The 25,388-nt window shown below is 60.9% G+C and overlaps 3 protein-coding genes across 3 annotated transcripts; 2 read left to right on the top strand and 1 right to left on the bottom strand.

Moving 5' to 3' along the window:
- Window positions 1–251: 251 nt before the first annotated feature.
- IGSF8 (immunoglobulin superfamily member 8) lies at window positions 252–6,130 on the top strand. Its single transcript, XM_014055404.2, has 7 exons — window positions 252–404; window positions 1,446–1,823; window positions 2,109–2,573; window positions 2,882–3,307; window positions 5,033–5,437; window positions 5,587–5,723; window positions 6,005–6,130. Exons 1-6 carry the CDS (start codon window positions 320–322, stop codon window positions 5,700–5,702), a joined length of 1,875 nt encoding a protein of 624 aa, XP_013910879.2. The 5' UTR covers window positions 252–319; the 3' UTR covers window positions 5,703–5,723; window positions 6,005–6,130.
- Window positions 6,131–8,109: 1,979 nt separating this feature from the next.
- On the bottom strand, window positions 8,110–12,439 carry KCNJ9 (potassium inwardly rectifying channel subfamily J member 9). Its single transcript, XM_014055413.2, has 3 exons — window positions 12,230–12,439; window positions 9,328–10,285; window positions 8,110–9,026 (listed from the first exon to the last, which is right to left on the bottom strand). The coding sequence occupies exons 2-3, from the start codon at window positions 10,259–10,261 to the stop codon at window positions 8,719–8,721; spliced, it is 1,242 nt and encodes a 413-aa protein (XP_013910888.1). The 5' UTR covers window positions 10,262–10,285; window positions 12,230–12,439; the 3' UTR covers window positions 8,110–8,718.
- A 2,550-nt stretch (window positions 12,440–14,989) lies between these two features.
- Window positions 14,990–21,525, top strand: KCNJ10 (potassium inwardly rectifying channel subfamily J member 10). Its single transcript, XM_014055448.2, has 2 exons — window positions 14,990–15,286; window positions 19,824–21,525. Exon 2 carries the CDS (start codon window positions 19,824–19,826, stop codon window positions 20,958–20,960), a length of 1,137 nt encoding a protein of 378 aa, XP_013910923.2. The 5' UTR covers window positions 14,990–15,286; the 3' UTR covers window positions 20,961–21,525.
- The last annotated feature ends 3,863 nt before the right edge of the window (window positions 21,526–25,388 follow it).

The following is a 25,388-nucleotide window of genomic DNA, read 5'->3' as shown; positions in this document are numbered from 1 at the left end:
CTCAGGAGGCTCCCCCAGACAGAGCGGGCATCTCTGCTCCGTCCCCCACCTTCCCCGCCGCCTCAGGCAGGACCCGCCTTGGTCCTCTGCCCGCAGGGAAAGGGAAGGCGGGCGCGGCGCCGGGACACGCGCAGAGCGCCGGGCTCTCCGGACAGCTCCGCTGGCGCGCGCGACCGGCTCTCGGCTGCGGAGGAGGAGGAGGCGGGGGCAGCGGCGGAGGCGGAGCCAGCCCAGCCCCGCGTCTCCTCCCGGGCGAAGCCAGCCGCCGCCCCAGCCGCGCCGGGAAAGAACCGTTGCGCGCGCGGCTCCCCGGGCAGCCATGGATGCTCCCGCGCGGAATCCCAGCCGCCGCCGCCGCCTCCTCCTCGGCCGCCTCCTCGGCCTCCTCCTCCTCCCGCTGGCCGGTGCGTGGAAGGGACGGGCGGGGGCGTCGCGGGGGGACCCTGCGGGGCGGGACGGCGCGCGCTCGACTTTGGCCGGCGGGAAGGGCGGGAGGCGCCTCCCCTCCGGGTTTCGGAATCGCGCGGCTGCTTTCCCTGCCCTGCGGGGCGTCCCGGCCTTTGAATGCGATGCCGGGGAGGCCGAGCCTTGCCCGGCTGAGATCCGGGGCTTTGGAGGGCTGCCAGCGGGCAGCAGATGGGCGCCTCTCCCAGACCGCGATCGGCTGACCCACTTCCTCCCACGGGCCTCCCCGCTGCAGCCCAGGAGTCCGGCGGCCAGGCACACGTCCCGCCTTGCCTGCTGGGGAAGAAGTGGGGGGTTCCTTCCATTGCCCGGTCCAGCTGTGACTTTGCCGCTCGCGGCCCCCCTGCAGCGCCCGAGTCCCCTTCCCTGCAGGAGGAAGCGGGCTGCGTGGAAGCCTAGGAAATAAGCGGAGCCTCTCCTGCTGGAGGCCCCGTATACCAGCGCTTGCCCAGTTGCCAGGGGAGGGAGGCGGCTCCAGGGAAGGGCCCTTGGCACCTGCTGCTCTCCCAGGCTCCCCGGAGGAGGAGTGGTTGCCCTTAGTGAGGCTGTTACGAGATTAGGCCCTTTGCTTTCCATTGACTGGAGGGAGGCCTTGTGGGGGGCAGGGGGGCTGTTCCCTGGCTGACCAGATGTGGGCTCAGCCCCCCAGTTGTTTCCCAGGGCGTCTCTAGTAGAACCTCCCTGTGCAGCAGCAGCAGTCCTGCAAAAGGCAGTGTAGGCCAGAGGGTTTTCCTGAAGCTTTTTTTTACCTTTGGGGAGAGTTTTGCATCAACCAGCCTCCATCCCGGCTCTTCTCAGGTTGATGTGCAGTTTGCAAAGCCCCCCCCGCCCCTCCCCCAGGCCCTTGGAAGGGTCCCAGCATGGTGGGAAGGGCGCCCTCCTCCTCACCCGAGGCCCTGGGCCTCCTTTGCTCTGCCCGTCTGTCCCTCGGATCGGAGCTCCGGAGCCACTTGGCTGACCCGCCTCTGTTGCCCGCACAGCCCAGCTCGGCGGTGCCAGGAAGGTCCAGCTGCCCCCGGGGCCCTTGTACCGCGTGGAAGGCACCACCCTGGCCATTCCCTGCAACGTCTCCGAGTTCGAGGGTCCTCCTCTGCAGCAGTTTGAGTGGTTCCTATATCGCCCGTCGGCTGCCGACATCTCCATCGGCATGGTCAGCACGCGGGACCCCAACTTCCCTTACGCGGTTTTTGGGGCCCGGGTGCAGGCCGGCAACGTCTCCATCCTGCGCCTTCGGGGCGATGCTGTGGAGCTGCGTGTCAGGGCGGTCCGGATGGAGGACACGGGCGTCTACGAGTGCTACACGCCCACCACCGACTCCAAGTACCAGGGCAGCTACAGTGCTAAGGTGGAGGTCAGAGGTACGCCTGCCCTCTCAATGCTGGGGGAGAGTCTTGGCCATGGCCGTCCAGCCCCACCAGAGGGAGGAGCCAGCAGCCTCTTTCCTCTGCCCCCCTCCCTGCATTGCCACCTCAAGGTGTGTGGGGCAGGGTCCAGCCCCCGGGAACCGACCGCGGACTGGCTGCTAGATTTCCCTTGGGAGGATTGAAGGGTTGGAAGAGGGATGGTGGGAAGGGGGTCCCAGCCCTGGCTCTGTGGAACTGACCCCTTTCCTTCTGCCCCCCCCATCCTCCCCCTCCCCGCAGTTATCCCCGACCAGCTCTCTGTCTCCGCTGCCCCTCCCTCTGCTGCAAAGCCCCCTCTCTTGGGCCGGGGGGCTCCTCCCCCTGCCCAGATGGTGCTTCTGGAGAGCCAGGACCTGCTGCTCACCTGCTCCGTGGCCAGCGGGACCCAGCAACACACCCACCTCTCGGCCTCCTTCACCGTATCCGCACCCGGCAGTCCCCGGCTGCAGCAGGAGGTGATCGGGCTGCGGCGGGACTTTGCCCTGGAGTCAACTGGGCGTTTTGCCCAGCGGCGCCAGGCCCGGGAGCTCTCCCTGGTCAAGCTGGGCGACTGGAAGTACCAGATGGCGCTGGACCGGCTCAGGCCAGAGGACTCCGGGACCTATCACTGCGCCGCCGGGGAGTGGATCCAGGATCCTGATGGCAGCTGGCAGCAGATCACTGAGAAGCGGGTGGCGCTGGCCGATGTCTCCGTTCAGAGCATAGGTGGGTCTGCCCCAAAGACCCCTTTGTAGCCTTCCTCATTTCCCAAGGGGCCACTCGTTCTCTCTCAAGGGCCCCTGCTGGGCATCCCTCCTCATCCCTTGGTCTCCCAGCCTCAGAATTGGCACCAGACGTCCCCCCCCTTCCCTCCACTCTGCCTGTTGGGCCTCGAGTCCACCCTGCTCTGCGGGTACCATGGGGAGCTGATCGGTGGGGCGGGGCGCACGTGGGACAGTCACGGACAGGGAGGCATCCGGGACCCCCCACCTCCGAGCCCCTGAGCCTCTCTCCTCCCTGTGCTTTGCTTCCAGTGAGCCAGCTCTCGGTGTCTGCCGGCCCCCCCAGAGCCCTGCTGAGCCCCGGAGACTCCCTGGAGCTCTTCTGCAACGTCTCCGGGGCCGCCGTCCTCCTCCTGCCCCACGTGGCCTTGGCCGTCAGCTGGGAGCTGCGGAAGGAGGCTGACGGGGATGGGCATCTCGTCGCCCGGCTGGAGGGCAGCGGAGGGCTTGTCCTGGGCCAGAACTACGCCAACCGCAACGTGGGCAGGAGGCACGTCTCCCTGCAGAAGCTGGCCTCCCCTCTGGGCGCTTTCCTGCTGCGGATCGAGTCGGCCCAGCCGGCGGACGTGGGCTCGTACCGCTGCGAGGTTCAGGCCTTTTCGCGGTCTCTGAGCGCAGAGCTGCATCCGTTGGCCACCCTGAGGTCCGAGGTGATCAGCGTGGAGGTCAAGTCCCAAGGTAGCCCTTCCTCTTCCCCTACCGGGCTCACGTGGGCCCCGTGGCCTTTGGGGGCAGGGACAGGGGAGGGCCAGCGGGGTTCTTCTCCGTCCCTTGAAGAGGCTCTTCCCAGGAGTTGCGCAAAGGTCCCGGATTTGATGCCGCGGTTGAGCCATTCCGGCTTCCTCCCTGGCTGGGATCTCCAGAGATCAGATTCTCCCAGAGCCCATAGATCCTCTGGAACGTGGCAGAAGACTTAAATAACTCCACAGTAATTAACCATAATTTGAGCCGATCCAATCAGAAAAGGGGGACGGATCATAATAATAACCTTCCAGAGGCCTCCATGGGCAGCTGCTCCCTAGTTAGGCAAGTAAAATCTTTATTACGGTCAAAGACCAGCGATGCACATTAGTTTTTACACTATATTAAGGAATACTAACATTAAAATATAATTAAAAAGTATCGACATTAAAAGTGGATAATAACATAATGGTCCAAAGATTGTTAAAGGCATGTCCAGATACTTGGTACCAGATGACCACTATACTTCTGTAGCCAATGTTTTTTCCTATGGACAATGCAGCCGCACAGAACTTTGCCCCTGCAGACGTGGTAACCGGGTTAGTGTCCTGGAGGAGGAAGCCTAGATAAAAATGGTCTGCCCTTCCTGGCAATCTCTCTAATAAGGGCAGGATATGTGCAGACCTACAAGCTCTGAATAGCTGGCAGTGTAATAGAACATGTGAATTATCTTCCACTTCTCCTTTACCACATATACAGACCCGTTCTGCTAGAGGTCTTCTCTTATACCTGCCCTGGAGGAGTGCTGAAGGGAGAACGTTAAATCTGGCTCTGAAGGAAGCTATTCTTTGTTTTGGGAAGATTATTTAGATCTCTTCCCGCACTCCCTGTTCTTTTTGGAACTCCACGTCCCTCATTCTATTCATGACGACTTGCTTTGCTTGGTCAAAGACCAGGGAGATTGAGAGTAACGGTGAGAGCCTGTAAGAGCCCAGCTTGTGATCAGTTGCCCGTTTCCAGAGGGAAGGGAAATTGTCCGTCAACACTAGTGGGGACAGTCCCTCTGGAAAGAAATGCATTTTAAGCCAACGAATGGTCATCATCTTCCAGGCTCTTACCTGAATTGGAGGCAGGCCTGTCTCAATTCCTAACCGGGCATTTGGGGTTCCTTTGGGTGCGGCTAAGATGGCTGGCAGGAATTTAGTTTGTGTGGTTTCTAGCAAGTCTCTCTTTGCAAGGATTCCTGTTTGTGTGCCACGTAAAGAACTCCCTACTTAGGTATTGCTGCTGTTTGGGCCTTCAAAAGGGTTTTAGAAGCACTCTGGGCCAAGCAGGAGACCCCCCCCACTCCACCCACCACTCAGATTCAGGGGCCTGGGACCTTCCGGGGATTAGCATGGATCTGTCTCGGCTTCTGCATTTTGTTCCCTGTTTCCTGGATTCCAGTGAAAGAAAACAGCCCTCCTAGCTGAGGTAGCAAAGGGGTCTTTACCTGCCTTGACTGAGGGAATCAGAAGGCGGAAAGGTTCCCCACAGGCCATTCATCTCCTCAGCGCTGCCTGCCATCCCATAATTACATCCACGATAATTAATGCCATCAATCTCTTAAACCTGCCTCTTTCCCAGCTGAAATTCTCAGCCTTTTAGGAATGCTGAGCTCTTGTGCCGATGGGGGGGGCCTCCTTCCCGCCCCCTCCTCAGGCTGCCTCCTTCTCCCCACAGCGGTGGTGCTGGGGGCCGTCGCATGGCTGCCCTGGCCCACCCTCCACCGCGGCAGCACAGCCGACCTCCGGTGCAACGTCTCCGTGGAATCGGCTCAGGACGTCCACCTGGCCCTCAGCTGGTGGGCAGAGCTGCCCCAGCCGGACTCCTCCCCGCTCGGGGTCCTCCTGGCCTCCGTGGACCGCGAGGGGGTGGCGCAGCTGGAGAAGACGCCGTCCGGAGGGGCCCTGAGCGTGGATAAAGTGGGGCCGCAGAGCCACCGCTTGCGCCTGCACGCGGTCCAGCCGTCCGATGAAGGGGGCTACTATTGCGCCGTGACTGCCTGGGTGCGCTCCCCTGACCGCAGCTGGTACCAGGCGGCTTCGGCAAAGTCCAACGTGGTCACAGTGTACCCGTATCCCCTGGGTGAGTAGAGCCAGGCCGTTTCCTCCCCCCAAGTCCTCCCCCGCCTGGGGCCCCGCCTCCCCTCGACCCCTCCCCTGCGGGAAGAGGCAGCCTCTGCCCCCCCTCCCCCCTTTTGAGGTCTGATGCCCTTCCTGCCCTTGTTTCCTCAGCCATGGACACCCTGCTCATCCCTCTGGCGGTCGGCATCTCCAGCGCCCTCCTCCTGGGGGTCTCCATCCTGGTCTCGGTCACCTGCTGCTTCATGGCCAGGCTGCGCAAGAGGTGAACACCGGCCGGGAGGCCAGAGGTGAGCCGGTCTCCCTTGGGGGGGGGGCTGAGAAGAGGGGCTTGGTCAGTTGTGACAGGGCCATCTGCCGAGCGTAGGGGGGGGGCAGCCGAAGGGCTAAAGCGAACTCCTTCTGTGGTTTCCGAAGACGCTTGCAGGGGTGTTGCCAGAGGCTGCTTTCTGGGGGGTGGGGGTGGCAGAAGGGAATTCAGGAGGGCCTCAGCTGCTCACCACTTCCCCCCTCCCCCCCCTGAGGGTCCGATCTGTTTGACCCGGGTCCTCTGTCTGTGTTTCCTCCGTAGCTTTGCAATCTTGCTAGTCACCAAGATGGTTTCTCCTCAGCCGAATCTCTCTGCTCTGTGCCGGTGTCCGTTTTGCCCGAGGGCAGGTGGGGGCGCCCTTCCCCTCCCCCCCTCCCCTCCTTTTGCTGCTGCTCTTCTGGGCCACATTGGCGGCTGCTTCCTGCTCATCAAGGCGGCCGCGTCTCCTGGCGGTTGGGACTCTGGCGGAGCACGGCTGCCCCCTGGAGACTCCCCTGAAGGGCAAATGTGGGCGCCCGTCTCCCAGCACCTGGATTGTGGCAAATGGATCCTTGAGGCACCCTTCCGTCCCACGCCTGGCCTCCCGAGGACCTGAGCCTCTCCCTCCCCTGGCTTCCCTTGGTTTCCGGGTGCCAAGGCTGCTGCCGGAGTCCCTGACAGGCACACGGAGGTGGCCTAGCAGGAGGCTGCAGCCCAGCAGGGGGACCGGCCACCGCGGAGGCTGCCCAGCCGAAGGGCCGGAGCAGAGCGGACAACGTCTCTTTCGAAGAAGAGCGTCTCTCTGTCAGCAGCTGGGCTGTTCCCAGCCAGGGGGGGCTGTTTCTGCAAGCGTCCCAAGGACTCAGTCCCAGCAGGCACCTCTGGACTTTTGCAGCCAAGCAGCGGTGCCCTCGCAGGACGCTAGTCCTCTTTAAGTCGTTTGTGTTGTGTGAGTGTGTGCATGCAAGCAGGGGGCCCTCCTTTGACTCCCCTTCCTCCTTCCGTTGCCAGCAGGGGGGCCCTGGCTGTGCCCACCACTCAGTGCCCGTCCAGAGAGGGTGGCTTTGGGCTCCTGGCATCCTACGGGCGCCTTCTCTCCAAGCACCTCTGCCCTTTGCCACCCACCCACCCACACCCCCAGCCAGCATTTGATGGTGCTCAAATTCAAACCCTCCCAATCCAGGCAGGGGCCCTCAAGCCCTCAAACTTGAAAATAATCTTCACGGAGCCAAATGGGATTTTAATAAAAATGTGAACCGCAGAGTCTCTCCGAGTTTTCTCTCGAGTTTTCTGAAGTCCCAGAAGCCACAAGACCTGGCAGATCAGGGCAGGGAGGCAGCTTCTAAACAGGCTGGCCGGGAACTATGGGAGTTGAGCTCCTGGGCATCAAGAGGGCACCGGGGGGGGGGGGGGGACGGACGGACCCGAAGTGAGTTGGACTCCCTGGGCCGCCATTTGTTCACATGAGGGAGGTGATGGAATCCTCTGGGCCTAGAATTGGCTTGCAAGGGCTTTGGGGGCATTGGGGGGGGGCTCCCCAACTTTGGCCCCATCGTGGCAGTTTGGCCTGATCTGTCTTGCTCTGGGGGGGGGGGGGGCTTGGAGGAGCTGCACTACCCTTCCCTGGCCAGGAGCAAGAGGGGGCGCTGCAGGGCAGGGAAACCGCAGCTGTGAAAGGCTGCTCAGAAAGCTTGACTGGCACTTAAGAAATGCTCCCCCCCCCGCGTTTTCCAGCGTAAACTCTCCCGTAAACCACGATCTCAGAAAAAGGGATAAAGGCCCCTTGAGGGCCTCTTAGGAATGGGAGTGGGATGGTGGGTAAGAATTTGAAAGTAAAATCTGTTCCGGGTCTCATAGGCTCACCTGAGTCTTCAAGATACAAGCCCCCCCCCCCAAATGCCCAACACGCCACCCTTGTGCCTATTTTATGCGCTCCAAACCTTCTGGGTGACCCGTTTGAGCTTTTGAGTTTCATGTGCAAATATATGCAGACACAGAATTCCTCGGTTGCAGAACTCACCTAGTCAGGTTTATTTCAAAGTATGGAATGTCGACGTATCTCTGAGTCCATATCATAAATCAACATTCCCCCCCCCCCATTTTCTTGTCCTGTGGGGGAAGCAGCCAGTCATGCGGGGTCTGCTGGGCGGAGAAAATTCACTAACCGAAACGGCCTCTTTGGAGGGCCCTCCCCAACTCTGGCCAAGGAGAGTTTCAGCCCCCACCCCCAGGGCTCCGGCCTCTGCAGTTCTCCCTACATCCCCCCCGGGGGTCTCCGTGGCCTTTGGCATGCCCAAAGCAAGCTCTGGAGCGCTTTTTAAAAAGGGTGCCTAAATTGTGCAAAAATGCCCATTTGAAAACTGCACCATCTCTGGGGAGCAGGGGGAGCCGAGCAGGTTTGGGGGGGGGAGAGAGAGCAGGCAGGGCGTTCATGGTCCTGACCGATCGTCTTCACTGCCTTCTTGTTTGTGCAGCCCCCCAACTTGGCACCTTTCCTCCTCGTTCCCCAGTTGCCCCCCAGGCTGATCCCTTGTTGCCCCGAGAGTCTCTTCCCCCATTTGAGCTGGGGAAGCTAAGCAGGGTCGGATGCGGCTGGGGCTTGCATGGGAGACCCCCTGCGCTCGGGGCTCAGCTGGGAAGCCCAGGAAGTAGGAAGGGCCAAAGCCCCCTCGATCTCCGTGCTGAGAAAACCACCAGGGCCCATCTGTGGAGCCCCCCCCCCCGCTCCCCTCCTCTTTCCTAGCAATGGGTCTGGGCCCCCATGGAATGTGGCTTCCAGTTCCACGTTGCCTCCCGATGGCTTCGGTTGCCAGCTTCCTGCCCACGGGCGCTTTCAGGAACAGCTCCTCGGTTGGGTCTCGCAGAGTCCGTGCTGATAACCCCCAAGGTCAAACCGGCCGGAGGGTCTCACTTGCCCAGACGGCTCCCCTGCCCCCTCTGGGCGCCTTCTGCCACAGCCCAGGCTCCCTGGCTCGCTCTGCCCGTCCGGCGGTCCCTTAGACCTTGGACTCGTTCTCGGTGCCAGTGAGGTTCCCGTTCCTCTCCTTCTCCCCCTTCTCCGTCCCCTCCTCCACCTTCTCGTCCAGCCGGCTGGGGATGGACCAGTACAGGTGGGCGTCCATGCGAGCTGCCGCCTCTGCCATCTCCCGGGCGCTGCAGCTGGGCGTGGGCACCTCGAAGGTCTGGTGGAAGCTGTTGTAATCCACCTCGTAAAACCCGTCCTCCAAGCTGAGGACCGACATGAAGCGATGCCCCCACAGGACCTCATCCACCAGGTAGGAGCTCCGGGCTTGGCACGTCATCCCTGCAGGGGAAGGGGGGACATTTGGGTGGGTAGGGGGAGCAGGACAAGGACGAGCCACCAGTTCATAGGCATTAATTTCTAATCCCCATTCCGCTCTCCTGATCCCACTGGGGAGGACGCTTCTCTTGACACCCATCCAGACGCCTCGTGATGGAGGGCATGAATTCAGCGGGAAAACGGGCCACACATGACCGTCACAGGCACGTGGCTAGGAGTGGCTGGTGGGGAAACCAAACCACAGCGCCTTCCCTGAAGCGGGCAGCCTGGAGACCCCCGCCACAGCCCCTGCCCACCGACCTACCTGTGGCCTCCACCATCCCTTCCAGGATGACCACGATCTCAAACTCGTCCTTCCGCAGCTGCTCCTTGGAGACCTCCCAGAAGGGGCTCTGCTCGTTGATCTCGTGGCTGATGATCAGTGGGGAGACGAGGAAGAGGCGGTCGTCACCCGTCTCGAAGCCCACGCTGAGGTCCGTCTGGTTGAGGGGGATGAACTCCCCTTCCTGGGTCTGCTTGGACTTGATCAGCTTGGCCCGGATGGAGGCCTCCACGATGTGGGAGTTGCGCAGGTCCCCCACCCGGAACATCAGGCAGAGGTGGTCGTCCCGCAGCGAGATGACGGCGTGGGAGGAGAAGACCAGGGTCTCCGCCCGCTTGTTGGGCTGGGAGATCTTGACGAACATGCAGCCCACCATGAAGGCGTTCACCATGGAGCCCAGGATGGCCTGCAGCAGCAGCAGCACGATGCCCTCGGGGCACTTGTCGGTGATGACGCGGTGCCCGTAGCCGATGGTGGTCTCGGTCTCGATGGAGAAGAGGAAGGCCGAGACGAAGCCGTTGAGGTTGTTGACGCAGGGGGTCCAGGCGTCGTCCCCCAGGTGGTCCAGGTCCCCCCGGCAGTAGGCGATGAACCACCAGATGAGGCCGAAGAAGAGCCAGGTGACTGCGTAGGCCAGGATGAAGACCAGCAGGCTGAAGCGCCACTTCAGGTCCACCAGAGTGGTGAATATGTCGGTCAGGTAGCGGTAAGTCTCCCGCACATTCCCGTGCTGGACGTTGCACTTGCCGTCCTTCTCCACGTAGCGCTGGCGCCCGCGCTTCTTCTCGGCCTTCTCGGGGCCCTCGCCCAGGCGCCGCAAGGCCGCCGACTTGACCGGCTGTGAGGAAAGGGGCGCTTTGCCCTCAGAGACGGGGGTCTTGGGGACGGCAGAGAAAGCCGGGTTGTCTTTGGCCATCGTAGCGCTGGGCAGCCTCCAGATCTGCAAGGAAAGGCCGGCCGGAGCCCGGAGTGAGGAGGGCGGCAGGGAGGAAGAGAAAGGATCCCTGGGGTGAAACTGAGCCTTCCTAAGCTGCTTTGGGGAGTCCTAGAGCCCATGGCTGGGCTGGTTGGGGGGTGGAAAGAGGGGCGGTGACCCTCTTCGGAGGGCGCCCACTGGGGCAGCAGAGCTGGAGAATTGGGCCACCTTCCCAGGAGGCTTCTGGGTGTCTGTGGGGTGAACTTTGCCCTTGGAAACAGACGCTCTGGGTTTGTGCAAAACACTGACTCATCGGCTGAGCACAGGCGGTGCCTTTGCACAGGTGCAAACAGAGCGCAGCCCCCACCCTTCACCTGCACACGGCCCTTCCGGGCCTCTTTGCTGAGCATTTCAGGACCTGGGGATGGTTTGGGAGTCCAGAGAGGGGGCCGAGCGAGGAGCCAATCCTGCAAGGGAAGGTTTGCTCTCTTGTCTAGGCTGCTCTGCTGCAGGGCCGGCCCTTGCCGCCACACTTCCTGCCAGGCAAGTAGGAGAAGGGGGGGGCGGAGGGCACCCCCAGCAGCCGAGAAACTACCCAGATGGCCTCCTCCAATTAAGAGGCGGGTTATTTTTAAACAGTGCCCACACGGTGGAAGCAAAGGTCCCCCTCCCCCCCAGTCGATATTCTCCCGGCTGTTTCCTTGGGAGGGGAGGGAGCCCTGAGCCGGCCTGAAAGGTCCCGGTGGCGAGAAGGCGAGAGGGCTGGGCGTGTGGCAAAGGGGTTTCCTCCCTCCTCCAATTCAGCTCATCTAGGGACTCTGCTGGGCACAGATGCTGGATGGGCCCATCGGCCTCTCGGGCATCAAGTGGAAACCGGGCAAAGCCCAGAGGAGGAGAAAGAGGCCAATGCTGTTGCGATGGGCAAAGTGGAACTCCGGGGCTGCAGGCGGCCTGAAGGAGGAGGGACAGGCGGCCTTCAAAGGGTTTCCTCCCTGGGCTTCTCGTCTTGTTCAGGGGCGGCAGAAGAGAGCCTGCGTGGCTGCCGTGGGGAGAAGGGCCTGTTCTCTGCTCTAGTGAGGTCTGTTTCCATTTTTCCTGGACCGGAGGGGGGGGGCACCTTCATGAAGCCCTATTTATCTCCCCCTTTCTCCCCCGAGGGCACGGAGTGAGTTGGCAGGTGTAAACTTGCCGAGTGACAGGCCTCCCTACTCCCAGGCCACATGCCCTGCCAGTGAAAGGGGGCAGAATTGTCTTTTCACGGGGGAGGGGGCACTCTGGCTGCTCTGCAGGGCCCCCAACCTCAAGGCCCCTGGCCTTTCTGCCCTCCCGGTCCCATCCATTCCCTCGTGGGCCAAAAGGGAAGGCGGAGGTTGGCTGAAGCACCTTATTCTCCCCTACAGGCCCTAGGTGGGGGTCCTACTGGCCCGCAGGGGTCCCACGCACTCAGCCCTTGTGCCGGGGCCCCCCAGGAGGAGCCCTGTGCTGAGCCGAGCCTGCAGGTCCCACCAGCAGTCAGACCGGCCTCCTAGCAGGATCTTCCTCTCTCTGGCTCCGGAGGCTGCCCAGCTCCTGAGCTGGTCTGATGTTTTTATTAGGAAATAAGATGGACAGTCATAGCCGTCTTGAGGTCCACAGGGAAAATAATGCCTGGCAAAGTTCATAGAGAGCACAGCCTTTGCTTTTCCTCTTCCGACAGGGCCCTTTGGCAAGCCCAACACCCCTTTCAGGCTAATAACAAGGGATCTATTCAAACCCCCTTCCCCAAATTGCCCCGAGGAGGCCTATCCAACAGGAAGGAGCGCTGCCCCCATTCCTGAAAAGACGGCTCAGGGGAATCGGGGGGCCTCAGAAGCCCCCGGAGCAGAGAGGACAGGCAGGCGAGCCCCACCCCCGCTTGGGCAGAGCCGCCGGGGACCCCAGCCTCCCCCCTCCAGGGCGGTGCCAGCCCTGGGCCGGAGCTGTTCTCACCTGGTGGTGCTGAAACGGCTCTGCGCTCCGGACTGGGCGATTGTAGCGGATCCGCCTCGCACACTCATCTCGTCCGCTGCCCGCAGGACATCCCTGGCCGGGGGTGAAGCCCAGAGCCAGACGCCCGGGCCCGCTTCCTCCTCCCGCTCCCGCTGCTCCTCCTCCTCCTCCTCTTTGGCTTCCTCCTAAATTTAGCTCAGCTCCGAGCCCGATTGCTCTCTTCCTCTCCCTCCCTCCTGATGCGTGTCATCTGCCCCCTTCCCAGGCGCCCTTTCTTCCCTGCCGTCACCAAGGCAACCGCTCTGGACCTCCTCCGGCTGGGATGCTGAATCGCACGGGGATGCGCGTGAAAACCTGCGGCGCACAGAACCCTCAGCCAGCAGGCAACGGAGGGGAGCAGGGTCCTGGCTGGCAATTGACGGTCTCGGGTGCACTCCCAAACCCATGCTTCCCAGCGGATGGTCCCTGCGGGGCTGATGGATTACAACTGACATAATCATCAGCTGGCGTAGCCTCCTGCCAGCCACGCAAGGAAAGGAAGAGAAAGAGGCAGCTGATTCACCTCCTGTGCCTTTTCAGTTCATTGTTTTTAAATTTGTTGATCTGGGGAGATGAGATTCCGAGCTCCAGAAGCATCCAGATGTGTCTGGGAAAGCGATGTTCCTCCCTAACCCCTGGGCCTTTCCTGACTGCAGCCTTCCCTCACCCACCCCCAGCTCAGGCGGGAGACCTGGGGGAGGGGGAGAACCTTCCTTGCAGGACCCTCCCCAAGAAAAGAAGGAGGGTTGACCCGCATTGGAAGTGATGCCAACTTTTGGCCCGAACCAGTGATCCTCAGCTGAAATCTTGCATCTCCCGAGGGGAGGCTGGGCAGTTTGAGGGCCCATTGCCCAAACCCTGGGGGACGCAGCCCTTAGGGGCCCTTGCTGAAGAGGAGGAGGCCACCTGAGCACTGCCCTGCAGCTCCTAGTCGGCCTGGGCTCTGCCTGAAAGGGCGTAGGGGAGTTGGGCCCAGTGGATGCCTGGGTAGGAGAGTGGTGGGTCCTCCCACGGAGGAGGGCTTGCCTGAGAAGTGGAGAAGGCATTCAGGAGAAAGGAAGGACACTTTCCCTCCTCCTTTCGCTTCTTCCCAAAGACCCCGTTTGAAGCAGAGGCGCTGGGAGTGTGTGGTTCCTGTTCACAGGGCTGTTCAGGAGGGCCACACCCAGGATCCTGCGCTGCCTTTGCTGAAAACGTTCCCTATGGAAGAGAAAGCTCTCGATTCTCCCCGAACACCCAAAGGGTCTCTGGTGCTGTGCAGAGCGAGGGAGGGAGGGAAGGAGGGGCGAGGCCAGCGGCGCCTGTTAGGCAGAGAATAGACTCAGCCGGTTGCAAGATGGGCAGAACCCACGAGAGAAGCTGGCAAGGGATACCAGTGATAGCAGCAAACATACCAGGAACACCCCAGCTGCCTCCTCTCCAAGGAAGCCCAGCTTCTGTCTCGGCTCTTGGCTTGGTGTGCTAATGGGACTGGCTTGGTGGTTCCCGGGGTCCCAGACCCGCTCAGGTCCGAGGGCTTCTGCTCCATGGGGCCTGCTCAACTCCTGCTATGCCGAACCCCCCCACTCCCTCCGGCCCGTTTCCTGCTTAACATTTTTTCCAGTGGTACCAGCATAATCTGAAAGCAAAGAGGAAGAAGAAGAAGAAGCGAGGGGATTTTGAAAGGGGGAGGAGGAGGAGGGAGGGATCGCCTGAAGGAAGCCCCAGAGGGAAGAAAGGAACCGGCTCAGTAGCTTCATTTCCTAGAAGGAGAAAAGAAAACAGGGAAGTTCACCCCAGCAGTTCCCTGCTTGACAGGCAGGGGGCGCAGGAACTGGCTGAGGGCCTGGAAGGGCTGCCAGGTGCTGAGATCTGCAGCCTCCGGTCAATGCAGTGCCCCCCCCCCGTGTGGGGTGGGGGCTCTGCTCCAGATTAGGCAGCCAGAGGACTTGTAGCCCCTGAATGTGGCTTCCAGGGGGACCCCAGACTCCTTCCTGCAGATTTCGGCTCCAGTCCCTCAACTCCCTTGTGGGGCCTTCTCTGACGTCCCTGCTCACTCTGGGGGAGCCTGCGGGGGACTTCATCCACGTCGGGGCAGGGGCTGCACGCGGGGAGTGGGCTCCCAGGCAAGTTCAGCTCCTCTCCCCCCCTGGAGGTGTGGTGGGGGAACAGGAAGGAGAAGCGAGCAGAGCTCTACCCGAATTGACCCAAAGTGGGCAGACACAGGTACCCATCCTGTGGGGCGGCTGTCTGCTCAGGGTCACCCCCAGCAATGAGGCCTGGAGGGAGATGAGTGACCCCTGCGGACAGAAGGCGAGGGGCCTTTAGAACCTACGGGCCCCTCCGGCTGCCCTGCTGCCCGCTTCCTCCTCCTGTTGCCCTGCCTGGCCACAGCCACTGCCCGCCTCGCCTTCTGACCCTTCGCCTGGACGGAGAGCCTTGATTTCCAGCTCATTAACTTTCTACTAAAACTTTAACAACAACCCCCCCCCCCGGGCTTCTCCAGTGGGGGCCCCTCCTCCCTCCGGCCCCCGGCCAAGTCCTCCCTCCCGTCTCTCTCTCTTTCTGCCCCCTTTTCCCTTTCTTCTGCACTCTCCGCTTTTCCTACTCCTCCTCCTCCTGCTTCTCCATTCTCCACAATTCCTGGCAAGGCTCCCTTCTGATAGGCCGGCTGAGGACGTCAGTCGCCTCCCTCGGCTGCCCCCTCCTTTAAAAAAATAATCCTTTCATTCACTTGAAGTTGAACAAACTTTTGTCAGCTGCCGAGAGGGGGAAAAGGAGGCATAAAATCCATGGGGGAGGCTCAGCCTTGCAGACCTGGACGACGCTGATTTGATGGTGGAAGCGCCTCACCTCTCTTCAGCCCCCCACACGCCGGTCTGCGCAGCCTTGCAGCCTCTCCAGCCCTGTGGGGAGAAGCTTCGCCCGGGGAAGGTTTGGAAAACAGGGGAGCAGACGCCTTCCTGAGCAGGTGGGCGCTGAGGGAAGGTCCTCTCCAAGCGAAGCTTTGCAGCCCAAGGCTTCTTCTCCGAGCTCAAGGTAAGGCTCTCCCACCTGGGACGTGGGCAGGAGGGTTCGGTGCCCCCACTGGGCCGGGGCCCCTCTTGCTGGCATATCTGACGGGGTGAGGCAGCAGGCGAGGGGAGGGGGTTGCTAAGGAGCCCCTCCGGGAGTCCCAGCAGGTGATGGGGCTGGGGACACCCTGCAGAAGAGCACAGAAGGCACCTGCCTCAGAGGGTGATAGCCACCTCTGCCTGCCTTGGCTCTCCTCCGGGGACAAACGGCTCTCCTTTCCCTGCTTCTGTCGGCAAGTCTCGGATCCCCCTCAGCGAGGGAGACGGTTGCATGGATGTGGGATGTTCCAGGGGGAGACCCCAAGGGAACCCCACCGCCCCAGTTCTCTGCCTTTGTGGAAGGCGAGGGGGGCTGGGGAAACCAGGAGCGTTGGGGGGCTGGAGGGAGAAGGAGGCCTTGAGGAAAAGCAGGCAGTCAAGGCAATTGGAAGCTCTTTGGGCCCCACACTCCTGCCTGAGGGCTGCACTGACCCCCCTGGCCTGCCCTGCCCAGCCAGGAACCCTCCAGGTGGGCCACAGTCAGAGCCCCGGTCACCCACTGCCCGGCGGATCTTCCTGAAACGCCTGGATGTGTCTCCTCTGATAACCAGACTTGGGGTTCTAGGAAACGTCTCTCTCCGCTCCCCCTCTGTCCCCCCCTGAGGTTTCTCCTGCTTTCCCTGCCCGCATTCCCAGGGGACTCCGAGCCCTTTTCCTTGGCCCAATTCCGTGGCCTCCGGGCAGTTCATCCCTCCATGTCGCTTCGCCAGGGCAAGGGTGGTGGCGGGCAGAGCAGGGATGCCAAGGCCGGGACCTCCCAGGTTCCCTGCGTCCGAGTGTAAACGTTCTTTCCGACCAAAACGAGGTGAAGCTCTTGGGGGTCTTTTTGTGGATTTCCTGCCTGACTTCAGGGACCACTAAAGGGATATTGTGGGAGCTCTGTGGAAATGATCCCGTGGCTCAGCCGGCCCCAGCCCAGAAGCCCCCAACTCCGAGGGAGCAGCAGAGACGCCCAGAGGAGTCCGGAGCTGAGCTGAAGAGAAAGGGAGAAATGTGGGTTGCCAGCTTGGCTCTTCCTGGCCCTCCTGCAGGGGGGAGTCCAACCCCCCCTCCCCATCACACTTGGCAAGCAGAGAGACGCAGGTGGCAAGGGCCCGGCTGTGCCCCCTGTGCTGGCACTGAGCTGGGGGTCAGAACAGGTGAATCCCAGGGGGGGGGTGCCACGAGCACGGCCAGGGGACCTCCGGTGGCAGGGCTCCTGCCCATTGGGGTGGCCAGGAGGGGAGGGGAGGGGAGCCAAGGGAAGAGAAGGCCGTGGTTCCCCCTCGCATACTAACGAGCTGGCCTTCTCAAAGCCCTTTTTGTCTCCTGGAAGCCCCATTCAGGCCTTCTCCTGGGGGGCAGACAATGGGCCTTCTGTCCTGCCTGCTCTTCTTACCAAACAGTCAAATGCTTTCACCCCCCCCCACACACCCCATCCCACCTCCTCCCCCTCCCCACCAGCCTGGCCGGATCCTGGGCAACTGAGCTTGGCGGTTTCCAATATCTGCTGCCTGCAGAGGTCCGGTGGGGAGCCTCGGCCCACGTTCCCCTCCCCTCCTGGGCAGCTGAGCATGATGGGAATGGTTATCCCAGGCTGCTAAAGTTCCACAGTGTGGCTGCGAGAGTGGCTGGGAAGCCAAGGGAGAGCCGTCCGGAAGGTGGTCCACACCAGCCTTGGCGAAGAGGTCCAGGGAGGCTGGCTGGCCTTGCCCCACTTGCCCGGTGGGGGGGACCCTCTTCCCCGCCAGAGCCCTCCAAACCCCAACACAAGTTTTAACAAGCTGCTGCTTGTTCTGGGTGCCCCACAGCTGCCCTGGAGGGAGGGAGGATTCTGCAGCACAAGCCTTCCAAGCCCTCCCAGTTTACCCTTTAACCACGTTTGCTGAAGGCGAGGAAGGGGCTGCGACCTTGGTTCCCCAGCCTTCAGGAGGCCCTCCTCTGCCTCAGATGCAGCCAGGGGGTTGGGGAGAAGCCGCCCGAAGACTTAAGAAGGAGGCCGAGGGCCCCTCCGTTTCCCTGGTCTAGCAGAGAGGCCCGGTGCGGTGCCGTCCCTTGGCTCCCGTCCGGAATCCGTCTCTCGGACAACCCGAGGCCCTTCATTCTGCAGCCGGAGTCCCAGGCGGAAGGCAATCTTTGGGAGGGGTTTCCTAGAGGCAAAATAGTTATACATTATGTTCTCCTTGTAAAACAGGCTATAAACTTTTACATACTGGGGCAGCCTCGTTCCCTGCCTAATGAATGCAGGCCGAGGCGCACCGAGTTAATGTTTAATGCCGCCGGGATGTTAACAGCAGCCACTTCTGGGGCTTTGGAGGGGCCGCTTTGGGCCATTGGGGGGCCAGATTGTCGGGGGGAGGGGGGAGCTAGAAGGAGCTCTTTGGGGGCAGAGAAGAAAGGCATTCCAACAGGTGGGGCTTCATGGCATCTGGCAAATAGCGTCCTCCGTAGAGGCTCAGGGGCCCCCTGAGAGATTGGGACTCTGGGGGGGTGGGTGCTGAGGGGGAGAGGGAGACCACAGAAGCTGCCATGTCCACAGATTGAAGCTGTGGCCCCAGACGCCCCTGAGGGTCCTCCTGCTTCATGCCATCTTTAACACAAGGGGGCTTCAATTGCAGTTGGCCAGGCTCCCTCCTGCCAGGCAGAGGATTTGGCTACATCCCCACCAGGCACATAGCTGGGTGCCTGGATGACACGATTTTCCGGATTGGCAAAACCTCCAAGCTCTCCCGGTGGTGCAACTGCCCCAATTTCCCTCCTTTTTGTGAGAAGAGCAGCCTTCCTCTCCTGACTTGAACCCAGAACCAGCTTCATTCTCTGCATAGCAAGGCTCCCCGAGCAACGTGTGACTGTAGCGCCTGCGAGGGCTTTCGCTTCTGGCCCACCATGTAGAGGTCAGGCAGGCAGCCGTGGGGCAGGACTTTGGGGCCCTTTGGAAGATTCCCCCCCCACTGCCCCCCACCTTTCTCCTTCCAGAGACCTGGAGACCCTCCTGAGAATCTGCCTCCCCCTCTGACGGAGACTTTAAGAAGGGACCGGGGGGGGGGCGCTCCCAAGCTGAGGCCCGATGGGGAGGGGGGCAGCCATAGCCTCAGATGGAGGCCAGGCAGAGGAAGGGGAGGCTGGCGAGGGAGCCAAGAGGGGGAGCCAGGAAAGGCTGAGGGGCTGGCTGCAGTTTCCCCCTGGCCCAAAGGTGGACCGTGGGTCCCATGGGCGAGGGAAGGTCTCTGGCCAGCTGACCCTCCACTTGGGGGCAGCTCTGAAGGGGGCCCTTCCCCGCTGGGAGGACAGCCACCTCTTCGCTTTCAGAAGTGGGGCAGTGCAAGGCACGGAGGAGCTGCTGAAGCCCCCACCTGCTCTGCCCAAGGGACAGGGGGACTCTGGGCTGTGGCTGCAGTGGGGGGGGCAGAGGCACATTGGGGTCCATGCCGCTTTCCTCCCGTGGAAAGGGGGGGCAGGGATGAGGGACCCCAGAAGGGTGATTCATTCACTGATAGTTCAAAGGCTCTTTCAAACAACCGGAAGGAGGGCTGTTCTTTTGCTGGGAACAGGATTAAAGGGGGGGGGAGCTTGAAGAATGGACAGTCACTCAGTGGGCATCATGCTCTGTGTGTGTGTGTGTGTGTGTGTGTGTGTGTGTGTGCTAGAGAGAGAGAGTGGAGGGAGAGGGAGAGGCCTGGCCTCCGTGTGTGTGTGTGTGTCCCCCCTCCAGTTCACTGGGCTTCATACGCAGGGAAGGAGGGAGGAGGGCTGCAGCCTGGTCATCTCAGCCAGCAGAGAGGAGGGGGCTTCCTCAGCCTTCCTTGACCACAAGGCAGGAGGCCTTAGAGCAAGGCTCTTCCTTGGTCCTGGCTTAATGGGCACCCAAGTAGCCTCCCTGGGGGGATTTTTGTGATTAGCTGGGACCCCCACTGCATTTGGGGTAAAAAGACCTTCCGTGTAAGAATCAATCCTTCCCTCCCTCCCTCCCTCCCTTCTTTCTTTTCCTTCCTTCCTTCCTTCCTTCCTTCCTTCCTTCCTTCCTTCCTTCCTTCCTTCCTTCCTTCCTTCCTTCCTTCCTCTCCTTTTCCAGGCCTGGATCTGGTCCAAGATCAACCCCATCCTCTTTCCTTCAGCAGGCAACGGGCGACACGCAGGCTAGCAAGCAGCGAGTAGACCAGGAGCGCAAACAGCGTGCAAGATGAAGGGGGAGGGCGGGGGAGCCGTGTGGCCGAGGGCCAGGGGGCTGTGGGGTGATAGAAAGGGGGTCAAGAGCCCCTCCGGGAAATCAGAAGACGGTGGAAATGTGGAAGAGTGGTGGGTGGGTGGGTGGGCCAGGAGCCCCATTTCATGCTCCCTCTGCCGCCCCGGGATGGAGGGGGTGGGGGGGTTACTTCTCTTTTGTCCTCCAACCCAAATGCAGATGTGATTGCCCCCCTGTGTCCCCCTGGTGCGAGCGCCCCCTGACCTGCCCCTCTCCCCCCCTTGCTCTCTCCTCTGCCCAGATGACCTCAGCCACCAAGGTCTACTACAGCCAGACCACCCAAACTGACAGCCACCCCCTGATCGGCCCGGCGCTGCGGAAAAGGCGGGTGATGACCAAAGACGGGCGGAGTAACGTGCGCATGGAGCACATCGCGGACAAGCGCTTCCTGTACCTGAAGGACCTCTGGACGACCTTCATCGACATGCAGTGGCGCTACAAGCTGGTCCTCTTCTCGGCCTCCTTTGCCGGCACCTGGTTCCTCTTCGGGGTCGTCTGGTACCTGGTGGCCCTCCTCCACGGGGACCTGCTGGAGTTCGACCCTCCCGCCAACCACACGCCGTGCGTCATGCAGGTCCACACGCTGACGGGGGCCTTCCTCTTCTCCCTGGAGTCCCAGACCACCATCGGCTACGGCTTCCGCTACATCAGCGAGGAATGCCCGCTTGCCATCGTCCTGCTCATCAGCCAGCTGGTCCTCACCACCATCACGGAGATCTTCATCACCGGCACCTTCCTGGCCAAGATCGCCCGGCCCAAAAAGAGAGCGGAGACCATCAAGTTCAGCCAGAACGCCGTGGTGGCTCAGCACGACGGCCGGACCTGCCTGATGATCCGGGTGGCCAACATGCGGAAGAGCCTCCTGATCGGCTGCCAGGTGACGGGGAAGCTGCTGCAGACCTACCTCACCAAGGAAGGGGAGAACGTCCGGCTGAACCAGGTGAACGTGGACTTCCAGGTGGACACGTCCTCCGACAGCCCCTTCCTCATCTTGCCCCTCACCTTCTACCACGTGGTGAACGAGCGCAGCCCCTTCCGGGACCTGACCCTGCACACGGGGGAAGGCGACTTCGAGCTGGTGGTCATCCTCAGCGGCACCGTCGAGTCCACCAGCGCCACCTGCCAGGTCCGCACCTCGTACCTGCCGGAGGAGATCCTGTGGGGCTACGAGTTCACCCCAGTCATCTCCCTCTCGGCCAGCGGGAAGTACGTGGCCGACTTCAGCATGTTTGAGCAGGTGATCAAGGTGGCCCCTCCCTGCTGCCTCCACGAAACACCCCGATACGGGGACCCCGAGAAGCTGAAGCTGGAGGAGTCCCTCAGGGAGAAGGCGGAGCGGGGGAGCTCCCCGCTGAGCGTGCGGATCAGCAACGTCTGAGTCTTCCTGGGGGGGACTGGTCTCTCGTAGCTTCTAGGCGTCCATCGCAGCCTCCCTCCCTCCCCAGCCAGGGTGCCCCCTACTCTCCTGCCAGCCTCTTCAGCTGCAGAGGGGGCAGAGCCCCCCCCCACAAGAGAAGGCAGCCTTGCTTTTACTCCCCACGGAGGAGCCCCCAACAAAAGGGACTCTTCATCCCCCCCCCCCCCCGGCGCTTCTATTTTGCCCCTTTTCGAAGGCCGAGTGGCTGGGCTGACAAGGGCAGCCGAATGCACCACCAGGGAGACGGGCCTGGGAGTGGCCGTGGCTGAGGGTCCCCCAAGTGAGGCTTCCGTGGACACAGCTCTGCTCCGGCCACGTCGGGTCATGGCATCCTGGCTCTCGGCCTCCAAAAGCTTGGGATCCCCAAGGCACAGGTGGCTGGAGCCTTGAGGAGGAACTGTGAGGGTCCTGGCCTCTGCACACACACACACACACACACACGCACGCACACACACGCACGCACACTCCACATGATCACAGCTGCAGCTTTTGTGTTGTTACTGTAAACCATCAAAATGCTGCACTTTTTAAGGAGAATGAAGGCGAGGGGGCGGCCCAGGGGAAGTGGGGTCTCCGAAAGCAGCAGGAAGGAAAAATAAGAGCGGGAAGGGGGAGGCCGTCAGCTGGGGAACCCACTTCAGTCCCAGCTCCTTCAAAATCAGCTGGCGGTGCCTTTTCCTCGGGCTAACCCAGAGCTCCGTCCTTGTCACTTTCACCCAGCCAAACCCAACCCTAACCCTATCCCAACCCAACCGAGGCAGGGAATGTTTCATGGATTCTGGCGCTTTTTTGCAGAGTGCTGGACCAAGGGGGAAACTGCCAGCTGTGCCAGGGAAAATCCACTCGGGAGAGAAGGAGTCACTTTGGGCAGTTTGGGTGTTTGCAGTTGGATGCCCACTTCAGTCAGGGTCGCCCTGAAATTTTGGCCCCCAAGAAGAGCCCCCCTGCCTGCCTGCCTGCCTGCCTGGGCAGTTGAGCCCACTGGTGTCCCCCATGGGTCTTGGAGCCGGAGGAGCGAGGCGATGCGTGGAAACCTCTGGTCTGCAGCAGCCACTGACAGTGGGATCGATCGAGCTGGGGGGGGGGCAGGTGGGCCAACCCGTCTGTCTCTGCCCCACAGTCAAACCGGCCTGGCCTGGGTGATTCCTGCCGGAGAGTCCAAGCTGGTGTTTTGCACATGAAGGAAGAGGGAGAGCACAGCCTCCTCTTGGGACATAAATGTCTATTATGGTATTTATATATATGTATATGCTTATTTATAGAAATGATCTATATGTTGGTACTCTTAAAGAAAGAAGAAGGCGAAGAAGAAAGGAGTGAAGAAGTGACGTTGCACTTTGTCAAAAACAAGTGAAAGAGAGCAGGCACAATGCTGTCAGCACCAAAAAGGAAGTTAATCAGAGTTTACTCTGCAGTCCTCGTCCCTTTCTCCCACTGCTTTAAAGTTTTAGCAGCTTCTGAGACTCCCCTCCCTCCCTCCCTCCCTCCTCCCTTTTTTCTTTTTTCCTTTTTAAAGTTTTCGCCCTGGGCGCATACTTAGCAGACAGCACTTCATGGGTAGGTTGAAATGTGCTTTGACCTGAGATCCTCATTCCTGACTTGCACATTAATTTAAGCTAGAAAATTAATTGCTAGCCCTCCCCCTCAATTTCACAGAATCCACCCATCTGTTTTCTTCTGAGTCCCATTGTACCCAGGGACAAATGCCAGACCTGAAGATTGGGAGAGATCAGCTGGATCAGTATTTGCCATTCAAATCCACTTGGATTGCAAGAGGGTTTGCCACTTGGGGATCAAAGTTTTGGGAGGCGCGAAGAGGGAGAAGGAGGTTGAGTTCCTTCCTTCCTTCCTCCCTCCCTCCCTCCCTCCCTCCCTCCCTTCCTCCCTCCCTCCCTCCCTCCCTCCCCCCCTCCCTCCCTCCCTTCCTTCCTTCCAAACCAAGGACATTTCAGAGTTAGGTATCCTCCCAGCTTCCCATAAGAGGAAGGGGCCTTGTAGGGGGTTGGTCCTGCCTGATTTGCAGGCCTCAAATAAAGAAAGGACATTTTTATTTTTTGGAAACAAAGATGCTGCGCAGAAGCAAAGACAGAATAGAGGAGGGGGTCCCAGTGTTGTTTCTTCCAGATATTTGGGGGTTCAGTCGGAAAACAAGAAGGGAAGTTTCTAATTTAGGAACAAAAAATTGATGCAATACAAAACCCGGGATGGCGCAATACATCTCTCCATCAGGCATTTTGCGAAACATCGGGGGGGGGGATTATGGCTGAGTTTTTTTTCCCCCACAAAGGGGTCGCTCTGAGCCTCTCAGAAAGAGGAAGCAGCATCCAGGGAGGCAGCCCAGGTGGCCCCCTGTTGTGTCTCAGGCCAGGCGTCCACAAACACACCCAGAGGGAGTTGCAAACTCTGCTGAGCGGTGGGGGAAGCAAAGGAACTAGGAGCAACTGGTCAGAGTCCAAGCTGGCCGTAACCGATGACCAGGGGCCCTTTGTCCAGCACTTTTACGCCCCCCCCAGACTCTCTTAGGTGTAGCTTGTGTGGCTGAATCAGCACAAGTCTCTGGAATTTGTTACACACAACACACACACACACACACAGCAATAGGGACAGACGTTTTGATGACTGAGTTCAAACTGCATGTTAATCTGATTTCCGTTTTCTAAAACGTTTATTTTGTGCCTATTAATTATGTACTGTACTTCATAGATGTGAAGGTTTTTATCCACTGAAGAAGACTTTTTGCACTAAAAGTCCAATTTTATTGGCGGGTGAAAGGGAGCTGGGGTTTTTTTTTCCTGTTTAGAACAAAATCACTAAATAAAGACAAGTTTAAAAGTCAGGTGTTCAAATGTCTCTTTAATGGATGGGGCTGAACCTGTCATTGAATCGGTTTATCAGCAGTCTCAAGGCAGGGCAGGGGGCACAGACATTGCTGAAGGGGTTGGGGGGGCTTCCCAGTATTACTGTCGGCTTCCCAATTCTATTCGACGTAAGTCCTCGGGTGCAAGACAACAGGTGGGCGGCGGGGCGGAAGCGAGGATGGCAGCGGGGCGCCTTTCCGGAGAAGAATCCCGCCACGCAGAGCTCCGCTTTCTCCCAGCAGCTTCCCATAACGACTCGCACAACGGCGAAGAAACAGCAGATGTGGAGAAGCGGAGCGAAGGCGCCTCGGCTGCTCCCAGGCCCAAAACGTCCCAGGAGCCCCTTCCCACCGCTCCGATCTCCGGCTGGCATCGGGGCTCCTTCCCCGCTCTCTTCGCCTCGCCCTCGGCCAAGAGGGATGGGGCCAGGAAGGCTGCTGTCCGCCAGCAAGGCCGGCAAAGGCGGGAGGCGACCGGGGGTCCCAGCTAGAGACCCAGGCAAGGCGCTTACGGAGAGGGGGCGCCCTTCGACTCCCCGCCAGCTGCTCCGCTTCGCTCGGGGCCCTCCGGAAGCGACGGAGAACGTGCTGCCCGCAGAGAGCGCAGCCCTGCCGTGCGCCCGAGTGGGCTGCAGCCTCCCCGCTTTGCCGTCTGGAGAAGCCTTCCTCGACTCCGGTCCGCCCGCCAGCCCAGCCCCAACCCCGCTGCAGCCGGGCCCGGCTCCAAGGAACGTAGCTGCGGAGCGTTGCTCTTCGCGCTTCAACTCGGAGGGAGGATAACGTGGCTCCCGCGGGGCTTCGGCCCCCAACGCGCTCGGCTTCCCTGGCCCGGCGGCCGCTTCTGGAGTCCTCTCCGCTGTCAGGAAAGTTGCTTTGGGGGGGTCGCTCGGCCAGTGCCGGAGTCTCTGGGCCCAAGGACAGCGCCTCGCCGTCCCCGTCCTCCCGCGGCCTCGTTTAGGGCCAGTTTCCCCAGTCAGCAACCCAGCATAGCAAAGAGTGGATCCCTAGCAAAGCAAAGCAGCCTTAGCGCCGCGGCTCAAGATTCCGAAAAAGCGCCCAAGGGTGGGAGACGTTTCCCAGGGGCTTCCGCCAGCGATCGGCAGGAAGGAAGGTCGGGGCCCATTGCGCCACGGGAAGCTTCTCTTGGCTCGGAAAGGGCCTGGGCGAGTTCCCCCCCCCCCCGAAGATACCAACCAGAGGCGGAAACACCAGGCACTGCAGCAACTGTTTTACCTACATGCTTACTTAAAGAAGAACAGAGACACCTCGTCCTCCTCCTCCTCCTCTGTCCTGGGGAACCCTGGAGCCCCAGGGCACAGGTTGTGTTGACCTTGGCTCCGGTTGGGTTTCCAGGAGATCAGCTAGAAGCTGCACAAGCTGTACCAACTGCCTACTTTTCCCAGAAGTTAAGCTTCACTTGGGGGGGGGGGGCACATCTTTCTTCTTGGTTCTGGGGAGATTCTGAGCCCTCCGGTTGGAACTTGGGAATTATCTGTTTGCTAAATTTATATGCCAGAATTAAGCCCAGGCAT

This window comes from Thamnophis sirtalis, unplaced genomic scaffold (genome assembly GCF_051295495.1).
Source record: "Thamnophis sirtalis isolate CommonGarterSnake01/CBP01778 unplaced genomic scaffold, rThaSir2_p1.2 scaffold_2, whole genome shotgun sequence".
Lineage (NCBI taxonomy): Eukaryota > Metazoa > Chordata > Lepidosauria > Squamata > Natricidae > Thamnophis > Thamnophis sirtalis.
The sequence above is the reverse complement of the archived record's forward strand: the minus strand, read 5'-3'. Positions and strand labels throughout refer to the sequence as shown.

What these genes read in the sequence shown, in the direction of transcription:
- IGSF8 (XM_014055404.2), top strand. Translation starts at nt 320, where the DNA reads ATGGATGCTCCCGCGCGGAATCCCAGCCGCCGCCGCCGCCTCCTCCTC. An exon ending in CCTCCTCCTCCCGCTGGCCG is followed by an intron (nt 405 to 1,445) that starts GTGCGTGGAAGG and finishes TTGCCCGCACAG; the next exon opens with CCCAGCTCGGCGGTGCCAGG. An exon ending in TGTCTCCGTTCAGAGCATAG is followed by an intron (nt 2,574 to 2,881) that starts GTGGGTCTGCCC and finishes CTTTGCTTCCAG; the next exon opens with TGAGCCAGCTCTCGGTGTCT.
- KCNJ9 (XM_014055413.2), bottom strand. Translation starts at nt 10,261, where the DNA reads ATGGCCAAAGACAACCCGGCTTTCTCTGCCGTCCCCAAGACCCCCGTC. An exon ending in AGGGATGGTGGAGGCCACAG is followed by an intron (nt 9,027 to 9,327) that starts GTAGGTCGGTGG and finishes CTTCCCCTGCAG; the next exon opens with GGATGACGTGCCAAGCCCGG.
- KCNJ10 (XM_014055448.2), top strand. Translation starts at nt 19,824, where the DNA reads ATGACCTCAGCCACCAAGGTCTACTACAGCCAGACCACCCAAACTGAC.